The sequence below is a fragment of the Panthera onca genome, chromosome C2 (assembly GCF_046562875.1).
Source record: "Panthera onca isolate mPanOnc1 chromosome C2, mPanOnc1 haplotype 2, whole genome shotgun sequence".
In the NCBI taxonomy this organism is placed as follows: Eukaryota; Metazoa; Chordata; class Mammalia; order Carnivora; family Felidae; genus Panthera; species Panthera onca.
In genome coordinates this window covers 39,767,341-39,790,218 of record NC_138347.1, presented here as the reverse complement: position 1 = coordinate 39,790,218, position 22,878 = coordinate 39,767,341, and the positions used below count along the sequence as shown (strand labels likewise).

General features: G+C 36.8%; 1 protein-coding gene and 1 long non-coding RNA gene across 6 annotated transcripts in view; one reads left to right on the top strand and one right to left on the bottom strand.

Annotated features, from left to right (window-relative positions):
* LOC144617404 (uncharacterized) overlaps positions 1-4,962 on the bottom strand; it is a 103,896-nt gene extending 98,934 nt beyond the window's left edge. For 4 of the 5 annotated variants that reach the window (XR_013557863.2, XR_013557864.2, XR_013557867.2 and 1 more), the window contains exon 1: positions 4,504-4,962. This is a non-coding gene — a long non-coding RNA (uncharacterized LOC144617404). Of the gene's footprint in view, positions 1-4,341 lie in introns of all 5 variants that reach the window. The other variant, XR_013557866.2, reaches the window with a different exon arrangement.
* A 33-nt stretch (positions 4,963-4,995) lies between these two features.
* Positions 4,996-22,878, top strand: part of VGLL3 (vestigial like family member 3) — a 153,856-nt gene continuing 135,973 nt past the window's right edge. The window contains exons 1-2 of the mRNA XM_078452908.2: positions 4,996-5,109; positions 5,370-5,524. Of these exons, the coding sequence (XP_078309034.1) occupies positions 5,489-5,524 (36 nt within the window). The 5' untranslated portion in view covers positions 4,996-5,109; positions 5,370-5,488. The remainder of the gene's footprint in view (positions 5,110-5,369; positions 5,525-22,878) is intronic.

The window sequence follows — 22,878 nt, the reverse complement described above, 5'->3', positions numbered from 1 at the left end:
TGGATCCCATGTGTCTTGTTTTCAGTATTTATCACTGGGGTAGACAAGTCTCACCTTGAAATGTGGGCCGAATAGTCTCTTCACTCAGTGAGCAGAGAGGCTATGTGGCAGGGCTGAAATCAATATTTACACATGGCCTATGAAATCAAATCGGTTTGAAGTTTTCCCTTCATGATATTAGCAATGGTAAAGAATGATTTATCAAGCTCCATAACCACTTGGAATTCGTGAATTTCAAGTTAAAATTTGAGTCTTATGTTGCAAACAACTATGTTTGGATTACTATAAAGTTCTCAATCTGGGGTGCATGGAAGGACTTCAGGGGACCAAGGAGCCAGGGACCACAGTGAGATCACCTTCCGTTTCATGTGTATGTGCTTTTTTTTTTCTATGAAAAGTGTCCTTAGCTTTCATTACATTCTTAAAGAGATCCAAGAAGACAAAAAGGTAAGAGTCACTACATTGAGGAAGAAGGAATTCTGAATATTCATCACACATTTTAAAGTGGCTTGGAAGAACTGGCCTAAGTTTAAATTTTGTGTGTCAAAAGAAAAAAAAAAGAAAGATTGTTTTGTAGAGGCTTTCTAAACAGTATTTGGAAATGCCCTGATAAGGTGATCTGGGAACCGTTCTTATTTAAAAAAAAAAAAAAATTAATGTTTATTTATTTTTGACAGAGAGAGAGACAGAGCATGAGCGGGGGAGGGGCAGAGAGCATGAGCGGAGAACGGGCACTTAATATAATGCCTTTTTTTTAGAGAGAGTCTCAGAAGATTCTATATTTTAATTCTCTTCTATATTCTAACATGACTTTATCTTGAGATCAGTTATCAGTGTATATTTCTTAGAAATATATTTTATCTACAGATCACTTATTCAATTCATTCATTCATATGAATAATCATTCATACATATGAACATTTGAAAATGTTCCCCCCAAAAATAAAACAAAAGAAGTATCCCTAAATTTATTGATAACCCTGTTATTAAAAAATGAACTGTATGTCTCCTCCTTTTGAATCTTGAAAGGTATGGAAAAGCTTCAACCAATAGAGTAAAAATGACATCATATGATTTATGAGGCTGGATCATAAAAGGGCATACAGCTTCCAACTTGTTTGCTGGAACTCTTCTGGAGCCCTGATACATCCTGTAAAAAGTCCAACAATCCAAGAGCCAGCATACTGTAAGGAAGCCAAGCCACATGGAGATGCCACACATGGACACTCAGTCACAGTCCTGTTCTTCAGAATGTCTTGTCCAGGCACCAGACAAGTAAATGAACAAGCCTCCAGATGATGCCGGCCCCCACTTATGAAATCATCCTAGCCTTCAAAACCTCTCAAATGAGGCTCCAGATATGGTAGAGCAGGAACAAGCCACTTCCTCTGTTCTCTGTCTGAATTCCTGAGCTACAAAATCCCTAAGAATAATGAAATGGTTCTTTTAAGCTGTAACTAAAGTTTAGATTCATGTGCTATATAGCTATTGTAACTGGAACAACTCCAAACTGGGAGGGAAGGAAGGAAGGAAGGAAGGAAGGAAGGAAGGAAGGAAGGAAGGAAGGAAATGTGAAAAGGAAAGGAAAAGAAATCCCATGTATTGTATATGCCCTGGCTCCCACCTTCCTTCCAGCCTTCTGTCCAACAGTTCCTTGTTCTGTGGAATCATCCCAATCCTTTGGCAATTTCCCTTATTTATACTGCTGTTGCTTATTGGAAAGCTCTTCCTTATTTTCTTCACTCTGTTAAGACTCAGTTTTGCATTGCTAACGTGATACTTTATTATTTAATCCTTCAGTATCTCTAGCTATATAGTATATTCTTCTTCGGAAGTCTGATAGAACTTTTTACAAATTTTTAAAAATTATTTATTTGAGAGAGAGAGAGAGAGAGTGAGACAGAGCGTGCACATGCAGGAGTGGAGGGGAGCAGAGGCAGAGGGGAAGACAGAGAATCCCAAGCAGTCTTCAAGCTCAGCATGCAGTCCAATGTGGCTTGATCTCATGATCCTGGGATCCTGAGCTGAAATCAAGTTGGTTGCTCAACTGCCTGAGCCACCCAGGTGCCCCTGAATTCTGATAGAACTTTTTAACCCCACTTTGATATTTTAAACATTCACCAAACATACTTGTTCTTGTTTGTGTGCACACTGAATTTTTCCTAAGACAGAACTTACATGTGATTTAATACCTCACCTACAATAACTAATTCTTTGTAGGCGTTCCATGCTTTGCTAATAACCCAACATTGATCTAAATTAGAGTCGTGGCATTGAGGTGCCTGTAGTCTTGAAAAGCTATTAGCAGCTACAATATATATGGAAGTCAAAATTCTCCTCTTGACTATTACCATGTTACTTCCTTTGTCCTTTTATATTTCCTTGTATATCCTTGAATGTTCTCTGCACAAATATTTATTTGATAATAACATATTAGTTTGTGAGCCACCATTGACCCCAACTCCATTTTGTCCTTAAGCTGTTATTCTCCCAAAGATTCTCTAGCTTAGAACAAGAGTTGATTTGACCACCTACATCACCTGACATCAATGAGATACAATCATCATCAAGTTTTCACATAATGAAAACACTATAAAACGGGACCACTTAGGCCCCAAAGAACCATATTCTCTGAGGTACGTATTATGTTTTAAAATCTAAATTTTACTTTATTTTAGATATTATTTATTCCCTTCCTTTCAAAAATATTCAAAGGAACAGAGATCAGTTTAATTTTTTAAAATTACTTATATTGTAGTTATAGTAAGTTTTTCTCCCCTTCCCTAAATGACATACATTTGGCCTTAGGGAGAAATGATAAAAGAGAAGGAAATTTGCATTCACTATATATGCCAGACATTGCTGAGCAAAATCCTATTACTGAATTTATTTGTTTACTGCATTCTTTTAAAGTAACTTTCCTTCAATTGAAAGAAAGGAGATTCTTAGATAATATCAGATGTTTTTGTGTCTAACCAAAATATATCAAATACTGTTCAAACAGCTGAATCAGTCTATGCATATTACACAAAATGTTGGCTAAATATATGTATTTGATAATTCCATAATTACTGAGAGATAGACACCCTAAGAAAGAAGTCCTATAACGAGTGTGGGATTAGGCCCTTAACAAGAATCCTTGATATTTGCAGACATCCTGCAGCTCTCTGAATTCCCATTATGTTTTTAATCATAATTGCTTCCCTACCACCCATCTGGGCTGCTATCAACAGAGCCTTATGACTTCCAGGGAGGAATAAATACAGAGACAAGTGAATTCTTTGGAAGCTCCAATTCTGCCTTGGTGCAGATTTCTACATAATAAAATAATGGAGTGAAGCATTTAAAAAAAGATTCAACTGAAGCAAGTATCTTTAAATAGATTATTTTCCACAAGGAATCAGTGGGTGCTAATGTTCCCTTGTTGGCTATAAAATCACTGGGGGAGAAATAATAATTATGGCAATCACAGCATAGTTTAACCCTATGAACTTAGAGACAAAGAAAAAATGAAAAAAAAAAAAACTTTTAAAAGATCATCTTTAAGAAGGCAACACAATTAAGGTGACCATTCACAGGAGGTTTCCAGCCACTTCACTCTCTCTCCAGAAGGGGCTCCATAGCATCTATGGGTACCCTTGAAGGCATAACAATATGCGTTTCTGTTCATGGATTTCAGGGATTGAATATGTTATTAATCAAAAGAGTCTCTGTAGTTTCATTGCTTCTAGAATCTCCTGGGGCATTGTATACAGCTGCATTCAAAGAAAATGAACTGTTATAAACTTGATCATATTCATCCCTTGGGCCCATCTGATTACAAAATTGCCCAATGAGCTGTTACAGTGTTTTCAAGTAATTAGTTAACCCATACATTGTGTTTCTTTCCTTTCTTATTTTTTCTTTCTTTCTTTCTTCTTCATCTTCTTCCTTTTTTTTTTTTTTTTTTTTTTTGCTTATATTTTACATATTTACTCTTTCTCTAACAGGTTATCTCAGTGTTTGTTGTGCTGCCCAAAACCTCAAATTACATCACTAAAATATGCTTTTTTTCCCCTACCACTTTTATTTTTATTTTTTATTTTTAAAGTTTTTTTTTAAATGTTCATTTATTTTTGAGAGAACGTGAGTGGGGGAGGAACAGAGACAGAGGGAGACATAGAATTCAAAGCAGACTCCATCCAGGCTCTGAGCTGTCAGCACAGAGCTCAATGTGGGGCTCAAACTCACGGACCGTGAGATCATGACCTGAGCCGAAGTCGGACGCTTAACCTACTGAGCCACCCAGGCGCCCATGTCCTCAAATTTCTTATAGCAGGATCCCACCTGCGTGGCACCAACCTTGACATCCAAATGGAACAGTACTTCTACCAAAGGGAAAGTGGCGGCATTTATATCATAAATCTGAAGAGAACCTGGGAGAAGCTGGTGCTAGCAGCTCCTGCCATGGTTAGTTGAACACCCAGCCGGTGTTGGTGTGTAACACGCTCCAGGAATACTGGCCTGAGAGCTGTGCTGAAGTTTTCTTTTGCCCCGGAGCCACTCTTCCTGCTGGCTGCTTCACTTCCGGAGCTTTCACTAACCAGATCCAGGCAGCCTTCCGAGAGCGGAGATCTCCCGTGGTTACTGAGTCCAGGGCTGACCACCAGCCTTTCACAGCGGCGTCTCACATGCACCTGCCTACAACTGCTCTGTATAACACACCCTCCTCTGTGTTTTGTGGACACTGTCATCTCACGCGGCAACAGAGGGTGGGTTCACCGAGCGAATGTGACGTGCTGGACGCCGGCCCGGGGAAGTTCTGCGCCTGCGCGCCACCATCTTCTGTGAGCAGCCGCGGGAGGTCACGCCTGGGCTCTACTTCTGCAGAGATACTGACGAATTGAAAAAAAAAAAAAGAGAGAGCAAGCCTCTGTTGAGAAGGCTGTGACCAAGGAGGAGTTTCAGGGCGAATGGGCTGCTCCAGGTCCTGTGTTCTCTGCTAACGTAATCTGAGGTTGCCGGCTGGTGTAGAGGAGCACAGGTGTCCTCTGTGCTATTCAGCAGTTCCCCGAGGAAGACTGGAGCGAAGACTGGTCTTCAGCTCCCACTATTCAGCCTACTGAATGGGTAAGAGCAACCACTGGTGGTCTTGAACTGTTTCTCCACAGAGCAGAAAATGCAAATAAGGGTGATGAAAAATAAGCAGTCTCTTAAAAAAAAAAAAAAAAAAGGATTCAACAAACGCAAGTGTTATGGACAGAACACCTTCGTGTCCGGCTTATATGTTGAAGCCCTGTGTCCCCGATGTGACTGTGTTTGGACACAAGGCCCTTAGGGAGGTAATTGAGGTTACATGAGGTCATAAAGGTGGAGTCCTTGTCTCCTAGGGCTGGCATCCTTATAAAAAGAGGAGGAGACACTAGAACTCACGGCCCTTTCCCACAAGAACAAAGAGAAGACGCCATCTGCAAGCCAGGAAGAGAATCCTCACCAGAAACCAACCCTGATGACACTTGATCTTGGACTTCTGACCTGCAGAACTGTGAGAAAATTAATTTCTGTTGTTTTAAGTCATCCAGTAGGTGGTATTTTGTTATGTCAGCCCTACCAGAGCGATATAACAGTAGGGGGTGAGGGGTAGAAGAAAATATGTACAGTTAACCCTTGAAAAACAAGGGTTTGAACTGCATGAGTCCACTTACATGGAGATATTTTTTGATAAATACAGTGGAGTATTGTAAGTGTATTTTCTCTTCCTTACAATTTTTTTTTTTAATTAATTTTTTATTTCGAGAGAGAGATTTGTGGGGAGGGGCAGGGAGAGAAGGAGAGAGAGAATCCCAAGCAGGCTCCGCAGTCATCAGCATGTAACCTGACGTGGGGCTCGAACTCATGACCGCAAGATCATGACCTGAGCTGAAATCAAGAGTCCTACACTTAACTGACTTAGCCACCCATGCGCCCCTCTTCCTTATGATTTCTTAATGACATTTTCTTTTCTCTAGCCGACTTTATTGCAACACTACAGCATATATTACAGATACAAAAATATGTTAATTGACTTGTTACTAAGACTTCTGGTCAACAAGGCTATTAGTAGCTAAGTTTTTTGGAGAGTCAAAAGTTGTAACAGAGTTTTGAAGGCATGTTGGGGGAGTTCTGTTGTCCCTAACCCCTGTATTATTCAAGGGTCAATTCTAATTTAAAAATAAGTGAATAAAAGTGAGGTAAGAGTCATTAAGTTTTGTAAAAATTCCATTCTTGCCAGGATAATAATAAGAGCAGAGTGCTGCATATTACTGTCTGTTTGAAACAGATCTGCAGTAAAGCCAAAGGGTTGTGATACTTACGTGTCACAGAATTTTTCAGAACCCAGTAGACCTCTCAGGTGTCTTTTGACTACCTACAAATGACACCCTCTTTTTCTTTAATGTGCTTTGACTGAGATAGTACAATGCACAGTGTGAGAAAGGCATAAAAGCTCATGGTACATTATGGTTGTTACTGGTTTGGAGAAACCTTGGTGTCTGGGAAGTCATAAGCCACGCAGGGATGATAGATAGATGGTCACCTCATGATGTCACATGGAACAGCACTATCTTCAATATCTTATCAGATGTTCAAGTGGATGTTTATCGAGAGTTAAAAACATTACAATAAATGTTGAGAGTGAGAGTTACAGAACTGTGGAAAAGTTAATAATATGATTGCTAGAGTCTGATTTAATAATATGCAATCCCAATAACATGTATTTGAATTCATGGAAAAATGTCTTCTATATAAAGGAGTTTGGATATCAAGTAACAAGTTATGGAAATTCTGTTTGCAAAGTTCCCAAATGGTGATTATCATTGGCACAATTCAGAGAGTGCCTCGGTATTCTATTTTTTAGTTATATTTGTGTAACCCGAGTGTCCCAAAGCTCCCTCATCTCTTCCTTGACTACACATAAATCTCATTTCATGGGAGATGCAATATACATCACAGTGTTGTGGAAGACTCCTTAAGAGGAAGGCTGTTTGCTTTCTATGCCTTCCCTACTACTTCAGATTCTTGCTTCTCTTTCACCATCTCATTTCCTTCAGCTGTTCTTCTCTGTGCATGTGGCTCCAGCTGCTGCCATAAATGGGCAGAAACCATTTCTCCTGTACTCACCAAAGTCGGTCTAACTTGAAACTTTCATGCAACACCGAATTTTTATTAAAAATCTGGAAGTAACAGAGGGAAATATCACCAAGAAAAGAAGAAAAACATCCAATCTGATATTTTTTGTTGGCTATGCTTGTATCAGGGAATTTTCACTGGCCTACCCCAAATACTGGGGTGTTTTTTGCAAGTCCTTCCTTCTCCCATCCCCTTTCCAAGTCTTCCAGTGTTTTACTTATGCATCCAGAAGACAATTCCATAATGTCAATTATTTTGTTATACAGAGCAATTTAGCTCTTACTTTGTTTTATTTGCTTCATTTACTTTGTTTGCTGTGAAACATATTTTTTAAACTGTTCAGTAAAATTACTTGTTTGTGTACTATGTTATGATTTTTAACACACATTTGTGTGACTGCTACCATGATCAGGATACACAACGGTTCTACCACCCGTTTGTAGACATACCCTCCCCCATTCCTAAGCCCTAAGAACTGATCTACAGCTTTTTGAGAATGTCATGTGAATGGAATCATAGGATATGTAATTATTTGACACTGTTTTCTTTTACTCGGCGTAATGTCTTGAAATTTATCCAAGGTGTTGCGTATATCAATAGTTATAGCCTTTTTATTGCTGAATAATAATTCCTTTGTGTGGATTTACTGTAGTTTATTTATCTGTTTATGTGCTAAAGGACATTTGAGTCGTTTCCAGTCTAAGTGGTTATAAACAGAACGGCTGTAACATTTTGTGTAGAGGTTTTTGTATGCATATAAGTTTTTATTTCTCTAAGTTAAATACCCAGTAGTGGGACTAGTAGGTCACATGGTAAGTGAATATTTAACTTAAAAACAAAACCTGCCAAAGTGTTTTCCAAGATGGCTGTACTATTTTTGCATTCCTACTAGCTATATCTGAAAGTTTTAGTTCTCTGCATCCTCAATAGCACTTAGTATTATCAGAATATTTTTAGCAATTCTGATAGGTATGTGGTGGCATCTCTTCAGGGTTAAAATATGTATCTCCCTAATCGCTAATGATATTGAACATTTTTTTTTCATGTAGTTATTAGCCATCCTCGTATCCTCTTTGGTGAAGTATATGTTCAAATTTTAAATTTGTTCATTTTAAATTACATTGTTTGCTTTTGTAGTAAGTTTTGAGAGTTCTTTGTATATTAAAATTTGTCCCATCTACAATATTTTCTGAAGATTAATCTCCAAGAGACAGTGTTCTGATATTTGTTCCCATTTTTACTTTTTTTTAAAATTCCAGACTCAATAACAATATCCTTCCTCTTTGCCAAGACTAAAATCTGTACCTATGCTCTTTATCCCTTGATTGCTCTACCTCTATCATACTCCTTTAATTATGTATGGTTCATTTTGGAGTTTGCAAAACCTCTTTTTGCATGATCGATTTTTTTCTTTAATGATAAAGTCTTTATATCTAATTTAAAAAAGAAACTAATTCATGATTCTTCTCTGAATTACTATCTCCCTGCTTCTCATCACTGCTAGGCTTCTTGAAAAATGTTTTGTATTTGCTACTGTCTTCTACCAAATTTATGCCACTCAAACTCTGCATCATCATCATTCTGAAAATGGTCTTAGAGTAATAACCAATGATCAGTAGTTTTGTCTACTGGTGGCCTCCTTCTGTTTATTTACCTTTTCGCGGCACATGACATTTTTGCCCACCACTTCTTTCTAGATAATGAAAATATCACAAAGAAATCAATCACTGTGATCACTGAGAAAAGTTAAAGTTAATAAATATTCTTGGAAGCAGAATCTTTTGTATGCTTTCAGGGAAAAAAAGCATTTTTATAGGAAAATTCAGGCGGATAAAGGATGCCGAAATGCTCAGAATTTAGCATATGCGTATAATTTAACTGGGCATGTTTATATGTGAAAGACATTTGTATTCATAGCATTTTTTTTTCATTTTAATTCACTTGTTCTACCGTATTGAAACATATGAACTCAGTTTACTAATGTAATCTTCCAGCATTCTATTTTTCTGATTTGTAAAATGGAGATAAAAATAGTAGCTAACCCAAAGTTTTGTCAGTATTATGTGAGATGATGAATGATTTAATAGAGTACCTGAAATATAGAAGGAAGTTAATAGGTAAACTATTTTTTTCTTTTCCCATATTTCTCTAATTCATTTCAAAATGAATTTTCAAGACAAAACAATTCATTCAGCTTGAATTATCATTCAGAATTAATCCCGGCAACCTATAGACTAAATTTTTAGAGTTTTGGACACAGGTTTTTTTTTCTTTTCAATTGTGAATGTCTGAACACAGAGAAGATGATGTATATATGCCTTTTACTTAATCTGGGTGAGTAATGTCTGTCTATAGAGAACCTCTACATAAGCCAAATTTGTACAGTTGAACCAAGTCAATAGGAATTCTATCCTATGAATGCACTTGTACTGCTAGGGAATCATGAAGTAGTTCAAACATGATTTTGAGTGCTAGTTAACAGAAAGATAATACAAAATACTTCTGTTTATTTATCTTTCTTAAAAATTAGTTGTAACAAATTATTACATAAGTCTGTGCATATAGTTCAGTTCCCAAGATTTCTTTAATGCTTTTTTTCCATTAGTTCTACAAAACACTCTGCATTAATTTCTTAAGGAATGATTTATTTATTCTCTATAAGACAGTATACACTCAAGGACTTTCATTTTGCCTGTTTTCTTCCATAGACCTTCTTGCTTAAATAATTCAGTTAAGAATCTCTTGTAGAAACCATGCTGTCTTTGTTTATTTTTATTGTTGAATCCATCTATGCACTTATAATTCTGGTTTTGCAAAGAAGCAAGGGCTATTAATCAAATTTAACTAAAATGGCTCTTCTTTGGACCATCTCTTTCAGCAATAGCAAAGAAGTAAATCATGTAGAAGGAATCCATTAGAATCATTATACTTAGCAAACAACATGTTTATGGCTAATTATAATAATGTCTCTTGGTAATATCTTGATGTTATACTTGAACACACAGTAGAAAATTGCTCGCTGTTCCTATGTCTCTTCATCCACTAAAGGTAGAACAGTTATTTTGAACCAACATTTGTGTGCATGTGTAGTATGTGTGTGTGTTAGGGGAGTGGTGGGGGTTGTAATCTACTTTCTTCCTAAAAATATTAAATATTATCTAGCATATATTTTAAAATTGTTTTTAATAAGTTTGGTTTTTCAAAGTTGCATAAGAATCTTTGTGATATAGGGTGTCACCTCTGTGTGATGTCAAAATTTTCAAGTTTTAATTTTTTTTATGTTGGTCAAAATTTGCACAATGGAATATAATTTGTTGTTTCAATGCAAATGTATTTGTTGATTTATTTAGTTTCAGGCATGCTTGTTATAAAACATTTCAAACAGTACAAAGTAGATGAAGCCAATGGTTTCTCATCACATCCATTGGAGATAACAAAATATGGCTTTATCTATGTCTACACATTAAAGTTTATGAACTACAATATGACTTTTTTAATAACAATTTATCAACGCTCTTAGATAAAGGAAAGTGAGCTTGGTAATATTAATTTGAAACTGGGTGAGCAAGGTACTTCACTTACAGAGGGGGGAATTTCAGGTCAAACCTCCTATAGCCCTCTACCTTTTCCTTCTCAAAGTTTAATATACATACTTGGGGTGCCTGGGTGGCTCAGTCAGTTAAGCGTCCTACTTCGGCTCAGGTCGCGATCTCACGGTCCGTGAGTTTGAGCCCTGCGTCGGGCTCTGTGCTGACAGCTCAGAGCCTGGAGCCTGTTTCAGATTCTGTGTCTCCCTCTCTCTGACCCTCCCCCGTTCATGCTCTGTCTCTCTCTATCTCAAAAATAAATAAACGTTAAAAAAAAATTTAAAAAAAAAGTTTAATATATATACTAATCAAGTATCTTGGTCTACTTGGACAGCTATGATAAAAATACTATAGACTGTGTGGCTTAAACAACAAACATTTATTTCCTACAGTTCTGGAGGCTAGGAAGTCCAATATCAAGGCACTTGATAGAATAGGTTGTCTATTGAGAACCTACTTCCTGGTTCATTGACTTCCAGCTTCTCATTTCCTCACATAGCCAGAGAGCTCTCTGGGGTCTCTTTTATAAGGACGTTTGTCCCATTCATAAGGGCTCCACTATCATGACCTAAACACCTCCCAAAGACCCTACCTCCTAATACCATAACATTGGGGGTCAGAATTTCAACATATGAATTTTGGTAGGACCCAACATTTAGTCCATAACACCTAGGGAATCTTTTTAAATGGCAGACTGTCATTCATTATATTTGGGGTAGGGCCTGAAATTCTGCATTTTCAGTAAGCTCCTGGGTAATACTGATACTGCTGGTCCTGGAAGCACACTGCACAGTGAAACAGTCCATTCTTTTCCCCCACTCGCCTCTAGATTGGGTACTATTAAAAAATGATTAAAGAAGATAATTTAGGTTATACACACAAACTTTTATTTAATACTCTGCTCACCCAGAGAACTGCAAAATGGGGCAGAAGGCAGGAAGCTTTTACAAGATAAAGAACAAAGAAGAGAAAAACAGAACTGTCTGATTGGCTGGGGCCACATAGTCAAGTCTGGGGTGAAAAGGAAAGGAAATGAGTATGGAGTCCAGGATTGGCTTGGTGTTTGATGATTGGCTGACTGGATATACTGTGTGTGTTGTCAGCAGGACATTTAAGTGACACAAATATGTAAGTTTCAGTTTGCTGATGTGGTACCCCAGGAAGGAGCATCTCCATCTTGGGCCTAGAAATTTATTTCAACAGTATTGTTGACTATTCTCCAACTTAAAATTTCTCATGTGGAGTTAAGGCCATCTGGTAATAAGTAATAATACTCTATTACTGATAATGCTTGTTTTTTTTCTTTTTCCTTTTGATGTGTAGAATTTGTAAACTTTTTGTTTTGGCCTTGACTATTGATGGCAGAAATTGGGGAGGGAGGAGGTGTAAAGATCTAGGATCCTTTGTAACAGGATGCCAGCAATTCCCAGATCTGTTTGTATAGAACTTTCCTAGTTTATAATGAGTAGATGCTGCCTGTCTTAAGATGTCAAATGGCCTTTCTGAGTGGGGTGTAAAGAGTTCAGTACTATTCCAATAATACCATTGAGTGGATTCTGGCATCCCTGAAATTCTAGGAAGTCATGATTACCAAAGGAGTGAGAAGACACAGTTCTGCTTAAAAAACAAACAAACAGGGGCGCCTGGGTGGCTCAGTCAGTTAAGTGTCCGACTTCTGCTCAGGTCATGATCTCACGGTCCGTGAGTTTGAGCCCCGCGTCAGGCTCTGTGCTGACCGCTCAGAGCCTGGAGCCTGTTTCAGATTCTGTGTCTCCATCTCTCTCTGACCCTCCCCCATTCATGCTCTGTCTCTCTCTGTCTCAAAAATAAATAAATGTTAAAAACAAACAAACAAAAAGACATAAAAAAGTATTTTAGCATGTGTGGTTTTGATGACTTAAAGGAATATAGCAATTCTGAATTTTTTTAGCAAAATATTTTGTTTGCTTTTAATAATGTATTGATTTAACAAACATCCTGACATCATTTCTGGTCCTATATGTATTCCTAAATATATAAGTAGTGCAAGGACAGAATGCTTAATTCTTTCACTAACAGCTGGGACTGCATTTCCCTGTCACTTCTTTTAAGTTTAAAAAAAGAAACATACAGACAGAATATGAAATGTAATTTACAAGAGATGAGGGAAGGGACTTCCCTGACCTCTAATGAAAAATAAAAAGAAAGCAGTTTTCAAAACTCCTAATGTTATTGCTATGTTTAAGATATTTCTTATATTTTTCTTGCTATTCCATTTTGCTTTGTTTTCCCAGAATGGCTTGTTATTTGTGGGCAATTGTCTGGAAATGGGAGGAAATTATTTTTAAATTGTAGATATCAATATACTATAAAGCTTTTGCATTAAGCACTGGCTTCTACAAATTTATAGAAAGAATTATATTGAAAAGGAGCTAACCTCAAAGAATTTGAATCATCCAAACATTTTCTATAGTTAGGAACTCAGAGATTCTTGTATTTGTAAACACAAAGACTGGTTTAACAAGGGCTTTGTTTTGCATGAGTTACTGCATAAATTACTCCCTAGAAGAACTCACAGAAGATTGTTGCTCCACCCTTCCCTGCAGGAATATTGTGAAGGAAATCTAATTAACAGTACCTTTCACATACCACAAAGCTGCAGGACATCACAGTGTCATCATCTATGGCAACCATATGGCAACCGTATCCTGAAGTACTTCAGATGTTAAACTTACCTTTGGTTAGGAAAGAATTCAAGGTGCATCCTGCTTGGAATTCTTTGTTAAAAGACTTGTGAGGGTTGTAACTAAACATTTAAAAAAAGAGGAGAGGGAGGCATGTGGGTGGCTCAGTCGGTTTAGTGTGCAACTTCGGCTCAGGTCATGATCTCTTGGTTCCTGGGTTTGAGCCCCTTATAGGGCTCTGTGCTGACAGCTTGAACCTGGAGCCTGCTTTGGATTCTGTCTCCCTCTCTCTCTGCTCCTCCCTCGCTCATGCTCTGTCTCTCTCTCTCTCTCTCTCTCAAAAATTTTAAAAAACATTAAAAAAAAAAAAGGTTTGTGAGGGACAATGTATTTGCCTTCCACAGGGCCATAGTTCTTGGGCCTTTGTATTTCAAAGATGAATAAATAGTACAGCAAAAAGAAAAACGAAACAAAACAGGGAAGTGAGCACATATTGTATACAACTAATTTAACCAAAATAAATGCTTTAAATAAATCAATAACTATAAGTCACTGTCATTTCTACAATATAAAAATTTTAAGTAGGGAAAATCTCTGAGAAAATATAGTACTAAAGATCAACTAGGACAGCAGCTTTCATTTGTCAGTAAATTGTTCTCATTCTCAGACCATGTAATTGATGTATGTTTTCTCATTGCCTGTTTTTATTTGTGTGTTGTATTTTCTAAATGGAATACAACTAACTGCAAGCTCATGAAAACTTTATTTCAGGTCATAGGTTAGGGATAACATTGGGAATTTTTCCCTTGTCAGAGTGACTGGCTATGACTTCTTGATTCATCTTGGAATTAAGCCTATAGAAATCCAGTGAACTAGAATTTAGTGGAATTTGTTGTATAGTTTGTGGTTTCATAAGGGAAAGGAGTGACAGATTTTTACTCTTCTTTAAAAAATATGGGTCTCTTCATTATACTATTCTAAATTAATAATAAAAGTTTACATACATAAGATGTATATACAAAGATAGGCTACTATCTTCCTTTGAGCCGTATACATCGTCTTGTTAGTGAAACCAAGAGTAACACTTACTTGGAGGATGGTAAGATGTTAGCATTTCTCTAGTTAACCATGTACCTGAATTGCACTATGAAATATTAATGCTAAATCATGTTCTCAATCGCTGTGATACTCTCTCCTTCTTAAAACTTTTGCAGAGGATATAAGCACTTTAAAGAGGGAATAGAAATTGAGTCATTGAAATTTTTTCACTGATAAATGTATTGTATGTATATTTAATTAGTCATCATAATTTGAGATATCTGAAGCAATAATTATGCAATAATGCTTGGTTCATATAACAGTGGATCCCTTGAGAGCTCATAAAATATGATGCAATTTAAAGTATATTAAATGTATTCATCTTCCTGGAATAAGAAAACATAATGCAAAATCCAGGCTAAAGCAAAGGCCAGTTCAAGAAATTAGTCTCTGGAATAAAATTCAACTTTATGTGTTCATTTTGAAAGATTACTAGAAATAAAACTTGGGGAAGAGAGATAAACAATATCATTTTCTTATAGCATAATCTACGTTGGGGGAAATAAGTAATATTAAAATATTTTAGATATAATATTATGCTTAAAGCACTCATTAAAAGAATGATAACCCATTTGGTTACATTTAATGAAACCTAAAAAATCAGTACATAACTGAATAAAAATGGGGTGGTGCAATAGCTGTTATTTGGCTGAATTAAGCATCTGGTGCAGTGCTGGGCACTTGGTAATATTTAGTAAATATATGCTTAATGAATGAATGGATGGATGAAGGAATATAAAGGCAGTTGTGTTCTTCTCTCATTTGTCTGATAGTGTTTCTGTGTTTGTATGTTATCTGTGTGTGTGTGTGTGTGTGTGTGTGTGTGTGTGTGTGTGTGTTATGTAAATGACCTGAGATTTAAAGTTTATTTTCAAAGTTTAAAGACAAGATGAACATACAGATATATTTACTTATAAGAAAAATAACTATACAAATTTTAAGTGTGGACTTCATAAAGCAGGGAAGTAAAGTCAAGTCCATGGTGCACTTTATATGGTAGGAAATGTTATGTTCTACGTTCACTAAGTTCTGTAAGAAAATAGAGTACAAACTTGAAAATTCAGAATTTATTTTAGAAAACTTAACCACAGGATAATTCCACACATCAAATGGGGGCAAAGGAAACAAACTGTGGCAGGAAAAGAAAACAAAAAACAAAAACAAAAAGAAAACAAAAAAACCCCTTCTCTGTCTTCTTGAGTGCAACAAGAAGTGAATGATTGCCAAAGGAAATATCAGTTGTGACAAGTATGTAATCCCCAGGATATATATTATAGATTGGTTTGCTAAAACAGCAATCATATAAGTCATCTTATGAAGCCCTTTATTATCAATAGTTTTTGCACTGTTGGTGGGAATGCAAACTGGTGCAGCCACTCTGGAAAACAGTGTGGAGGTTCCTCAAAAAATTAAAAATAGACCTACCCTATGACCCAGCAGCAGCACTGCTAGGAATTGACCCAAGGGATACAGGAGTACTGATGCATAGGGGCACTTGTACCCCAATGTTTATAGCAGCACTCTCAACAATAGCTAAAGTATGGAAAGAGCCTAAATGTCCATCAACTGACGAATGGATAAAGAAATTGTGGTTTATATACACAATGGAGTACTACGTGGCAATGAGAACGAATGAAATATGGCCTTTTGTAGCAACGTGGATGGAACTGGAGAGTGTGATGCTAAGTGAAATAAGCCATACAGAGAAAGACAGATACCATATGTTTTCACTCCTATGTGGATCCTGAGAAACTTAACAGAAGACCATGGGGGAGGGGAAGGAAAAAAAAAATGGTTAGAGAGGGAGGGAGCCACAACATAAGAGACTCCTAAAAACTGAGAACAAACTGAGAGTTTATGGGGGAGTGGGAGGGTGGGGGTGGGTGGGTGATGGGTATTGAGGAGGGCACCTGTTGGGATGAGCACTGGGTGTTGTAAGGAAACCAATTTGACAATAAATTTCATATTAAAAAAATAGTTTTTGAATGCAAAATAGGAGATTCTTTTCTATAAGAAAACAATAATTTTATCCTGGACAGCAGTTCCCTTTCCAAAGCAATTTTGTTACAATAATGTATATAGAAGACAGTTTTTCAGAGAACATGAGGGCAGTTTGTCTCAATGCGATGATTTGGATTGATACTGCATTTTGGTGCACAGCCCACTAATGCATAGAATTGTATCTTAAACTTTAATTGGGAGAGAGTGAGCTAGAAATATAGTGGTCAGTTTTATAGAGTATTTCTATATGGCCCAGAGGAATACTGTAATATATGTCAATAATAATAATAGATTTTACGTCAGTTAATATTTTATTTGAAGCAACATTGTTTACTTTCACTTTTTTATTTTAAGTGGCCATGTATCTAATGACAAATTCTTCGACTGAAGAATCTCTTTTATGCATTACTACTCTAATGGATGTTTCATAAAATTTATAAAACATTTTATTCATGATTATGTACAGCAATCAAATAAGCAGTGTACGTTCACAGGAGATTCTGAAGAGTCAACATACGCTTACTAATTTTGTTTTCAACTAGATCAGAGGTCAGCAAATCTTTTCTGTAAAAGACCAGATAGTAAATATTTTAGGTTTTGTTGGCCAAGAGACAAAATTGAGCATCTTTTGAAGGCACTTACATAGCAAGAGAAAAAGCATGTTTTTGCTAAATTTTGTAGACTGAATTCAAAATATAATAATTAGCATAATTATAGAATTATTTTAATAACGTTTCATCTAAATGAGGTTAAACTTTCGTCTTCCCCATCATAAAAATTGATTGCAAATATTCATCTGTTAATGCTGATCTGAAATGAAATTTTACATATTTCATCTTTGAAAATGATTTTCAACTATAGAGACACAGCCAAATACTGATATCAGTCCATTAGCATATGATTTTAATTGCACATATGTATCCCTTAAAAAGAAGTTAGAATTCTGTCAAATACTTCTCTTGATAATTGTCTTTTATCATGTCATTGCGTTGCAAAGTAATCATTCTCATCAAAAGTTTAGGTGGCAGCTTCTCAATTGTGAGGTTAAATGGATTTTGAAATAAGAAAATTTCCCTTATATTTTCGTTAAGATGAGAAACATACTATTGAAGCTACTGTTTGATCTTGGAAAATACACCTACTTTAAATATCTGTGGGAATGGAAATCTTGCTTTGATTTTTGACAAAGGAATAAATGAATAGAACAATTCGACATTGCTAATGATTCATGTAACATTAGTTAACTGAATGATATAGTTTAAGTTCCACATATAAGCCCAGTTTTGCCTTGTAATCATAGGTTGAATTCATTAAGAAACATTTTCAAGCCTGCAGCAAAAGCTAATTTCTAAAGCTATTCAGTAATCATTAATATTGTCCAGAGGCAACTCTTCTCATTGAGAAAAAGATTCCAATCTCATCTTTAAGGTGAAAAATTACAAAAAAAAAAACACTCCCAATGTTAACCCATCAAACTGCCAGATAGTAGGACAAGTCAGGATATTCAGCTTCTATTTCTGACAAAAAAAAAAAAAAAAAAAATTGCAGAACTACCCACCAGAGTAAATGAAATTTATAGTGATGTTGCTGGTTAATAATGTGGTAGATTAAGATATTGTGTGGAAAGTACTTGCTGATTAATAATAAATAAATATAGACATAAACACATTATATTTTCATAAGCTTTCTAAATATATCCAAATTTGCCTTTTTCTGTTTCACATCAGTTGAATTTTTCCAGCATCAGTTGAAATACATTTTAGCAGATTATACTTCAGATTGTACTGAATTGGCATTTATCAACTTCTTTAAAAATATTGTCACTTACAGTTATTCCAAGCAGATTATTCAGAGAGAATGATTATTCAGTCACTTGAAACTCTTTATTGACCAAGAATTATTATATAAATAACCAGGAATTATTAGTAACATCTGTTGATTCATACAAAAACACTAGAAATGATTTACCTTGTTCTTTAGTTCATTATTGATGCTGTTCTCAGATCTCAAGCAACTGTTCTTACAGGAAGGATAACTGATTTATAATGGAAGTATGTAATAGCCATACATTGGTCTCTGGCAGAGCAAAAACACGTGGCAGGCTAGATTTGGCCCATTTGACATTGATTGCGAACATTTATACTACATGACGATTCTGAGAGATGTCCAATTCTTTTTTTAATTAATTTTTTTTAACATTTATTTATTTTTGAGAGATAGAGACAGAGCATGAGCAGGAGAGGGGCAGAGATAGAGGGAGACACAGAATCCAAATCAGGTTCCAGGCTCTGAGCTGTCAGGCTCTGAGGCTCTGAGCTGTCAGCCCAGAGCCTGATGTGGGGCTTGAGCTCACAAACTGCGAGATCATGACTTGAGCCAAAGTTGGATGTTTAACTACTGAGTTACCACCCAGGCGCCCCTGAGAGATGTCCAATTCTTGACACAGAATGGGTCCTTGATAAATGACTATTAATTAAAAGTATGTGTGTGTGTGTGTGTGTGTGTGTATATATATGTTATACACATGTTTATACATTCGTGTGATATATACACATACAAAGGTATATATGTGATTAACAAGTTAGTGCATGTTAACTTTTTTTTTGTATTTGAGTTACAGAAAATATAGATACAAATGGAAGTATAAATTATAATACCTCTCTTCTTGGGATAGGATTATGTTCTGGAGACAGTTCATACCAGCTAACTAGAGTCACTTGTTCAAATTACTGACATTTTTGAGCCAAAAGTACATTTTACCAGAAAGGTAACATACTGAATTTCATCTCTTCTTAATTATCCTACCACAGTTTTTGGTTTTCCATGTCCTTGAGGTTATTTATGTCTATTATATCTTTATGGTAGAAATACTATGTGAAGATGTGCAACTATGAATTTCTGCCCAAGCCTGTATTCAATGACTATACATTATACATACTAAAACTGGCTATGATGGGTATTTACACACAAGGATAAGCAAATACTACAGATCAGGACTTGATTTATAGTTCTGTCGATTATCTAGACTTAAGAAATTAATAGAGTAACTGCTAATAATGCAGATTAAATGTAAATGTGTGTTGGGTGTGTAGTTTTTACATTGTCAATAACAGACACACACAGGTAATACTTGAAAACTATTATCCAAATCAGCACAGAAGTTGCTCAAGTCATATAGCGAGGTTTAATTTCCTCTTTCTCATTAATGTGTTTGAAAAATATCGGTGATCATTCCCAACTTACCACTGATCTCTGAGGCTGCCTGCTTGTCAGGCTGCTCCTAGCTTGGTCGCCCACATACAGCATTTGAAGTCTCCAATGTGATGGGGGGATGAGGGGTGGAACCACAAAGGAGGAGACTTCCCAGAGCTGGCCCTTAGTCTTTGTCAGTCTTTATAGAGCAGTGCCCTCTGTAAATGCCAGTGTAACAGAAAGTGACAACAAAGAATTGAATCCCTTGGAGAGTTGAGAGGAACATGCAGTAGGGCTGGTGAAGGTCACGGGGCTTCCTGCACTCAGTCCTGAGGCCCTTGAAGGAAAATGTCTGGCTGTCACTGTCACTGTCCCTGTCCTGGGACAGATTGAGTGCGAAGCCCAGGTCCAAATCCCACTTTTGACCCTGAGGATGTTCTGCACAGGCCTGGTGGAGCTCAGGAGTGGCTGGGTGAGGATCAGAGCCAGGAAGGAGCCTGCTACAGGCCCCTGGCTCACCCATGCTCCTCAGTTGCAGATAGAGAAGATTGATGGCTCATGCAGGCTCTGTTGGATAAGTGAAAAGGACATAAACCTCTCTGGCTAATAATTTGTGAAAATATGTAAAGAACTTTAAAAATACTTTTGCACTTGATCCATTCTTTTCAAGGATCTTTCAAAAAAAGTTATATGAAATTCTGATAATACACAAAACTCATCACAGTACTATTTAAAGAAGAAAAAGATGAAAACAATTTAAATCACCTACAACAAAGGACCAGTTAAATCAATTATAGTATGTTCATTTTATGGGACATAGGTTGTCCATAGAAAGGGTGATTAACCTTCCCATAAAAGAAAAGGGAAGAGATAAAACTATGTAAAACAAAACAAAACCAAAAATTCCATGTATAGTAATCACTGAAAAATTTGAAAAACAAGCTTGTAATAGGTTAATTTATATGTGACAAGAGAATCACAGATTTTTTTAAAGTGAAACTTAATGGGAAAATTGTTGAAAAACATGAATAGAGAATTCTCAGAAAAAAAAATCCAATATATGTAAGAAAAAAGCACCCTCTTTGAAAATGTTAAATTAGGTACTTGTTTATGCTGATCAGATTAATATTAAAAAGTCCTTATATCAATGCTAATAGCACTAATAGCACTCACAAACACTGTGTACATCGTTAAAACCATTCTGGAGGACAATTTGTTAAATTTATTCACGAAACATTTAGTCTTTATTATCTGTCAGGCACTGAGGAGTGCTGTGTATAGGGGTTGGGGGAAGGTCAGAAGGGTTTTGCCATTAACCGCCTAAGAAGATGGCATCTACATTTAGGGTTTTTACAAGTGGGGAGAATTGACATTCCTGCTCCATTGCCTTGGGCCACACGACTTGCTTTGACTAGTGGAGTATGGGGAAGACTAGGATATGCCAGTTCACCTGGAGTAAAGCTTTACAAGTCCTGTTGTGTTTGGGACATCCCCCATGAGGAGAAGGTGTCCATGTAGCTCCTTTATCCTGGGCCTTTGAATTTTTTTTTTTTTTTTTAACATTTATTTATTTTTTTTTTGAGACAGAGAGAGACAGAGCATGAACGGGGGAGGGGCAGAGAGAGAAGGAGACACAGAATCGGAAGCAGGCTCCAGGCTCTGAGCCATCAGCCTAGAGCCTGACGCGGGGCTCGAACTCACAGACTGCGAGATCGTGACCTGAGCCGAAGTCGGACACCTAACCGACTGAGCCACCCAGGCGCCCCTATCCTGGGCCTTTGAATAAGAAAGTGATCTGACTGAAAGGAGCAGACTTAGACTTCGGACTATAGCCTAAAGTTATAAATCATTATTTTAACACTTATAATTCTATAAAACTTTCATTTACATCAATGTATAATCACTGAACTAATAACAAAACTAAGAGAAAAAATCAAAATAATTTTAGTAGAAAAGAAAGTGTCTTACTATGGTTCTGGATCTCTTAAGTAAGCATACTGGAAGGTAGAATCAACCCAAAAGCTGAAAAATTGGTTTTTAGGTTGAATGGAGAGAAAACTGAATTCAGCGCTACGTGTAGAAACATTTGTTGCCAGTGAAGAATGCTCTGGGAAGTGGGAGTCCCTTGAAGGAGGAGATTTCTTGGGAGGTTTGTTCTTGCTTTCTAGAAGAGGAGGCAGGCCAGCAATTCTCTTCTTAGGAGTTTCCCTTTGGGTTCCTTCTGCAGCAAATGGCTTCTCCTGGTCGGATGAGGTGGGGGATCAGACTGTCCCTTCAGATGAGAGGTTTACATCAAAGTGAGATCCTTCGTATCTTTCATGCAAGAGCTGCAAGACAATTTCTGTCTTTGTCTTGTGGAGGAGCTGCTGTATCTCTTTCGCTTGGGGTCCTGACCTCCTGTTGGTGGCATCTGGTTCCTACCAGCTACGAGACCCTGGATCACTGCCCCGTACAGCATCATGTACCTCCTTCCTCAGGAGGGACCTGCTCATACAGAGGATTCCCTGGTGGTCTTCTAGGAACTCTGCCAAATGTCTCAATTAGAACATAAGAGACATAAAGATACTTTTAAAACATTCACATTGAATGCTAACCCAACAAAGTTTTGTCTGAAGTCCGTCCCTGCCCCCCCCCCCCCCCCCGTTGTTTTTTTTCTTCAAGTCATCAAAGTCCAACATCAGCATTCCCCACCTGTTATCATGAACTTTTCTCTCATGGGAAATTCCCTGACATTGATAATTGCCAATGACTATTTCCAATTCTTCTGAAAGATTTTGGCTTCTTTTTTATATGTGTCCAACTCTTCACATGCATGGCTGATCTTTTCAATTGCTTTGGAAAGATTCTCCCCCTTTTTTTGTGTGTTAAATTTACTCTAAATTGGATATTTCACGAAAATGTATTTCTTGATGCAGTTCAGGGAGGACATAAGGTTTCTGCTGGAACTTTTGCTGTTTTACTTTCTCAGTTTGGAGATCTTTAATATGATCTTTAAGTGGGTTGATTATTTTGCCTTTGTCAGCTAATTTAGTGTACAGTTGGTTTCTTTTTCTTCAACACTTTTTAAGAAAGTGATTAGTTTCCTATGGCTGCTATCACAGATTACCACAAACTTAGTGGCTTTAAACAACACAAATTTATTATCTTACAGTATGGACGTCAGAAGTCCAAAATCAGTTTCATCGAGCTAA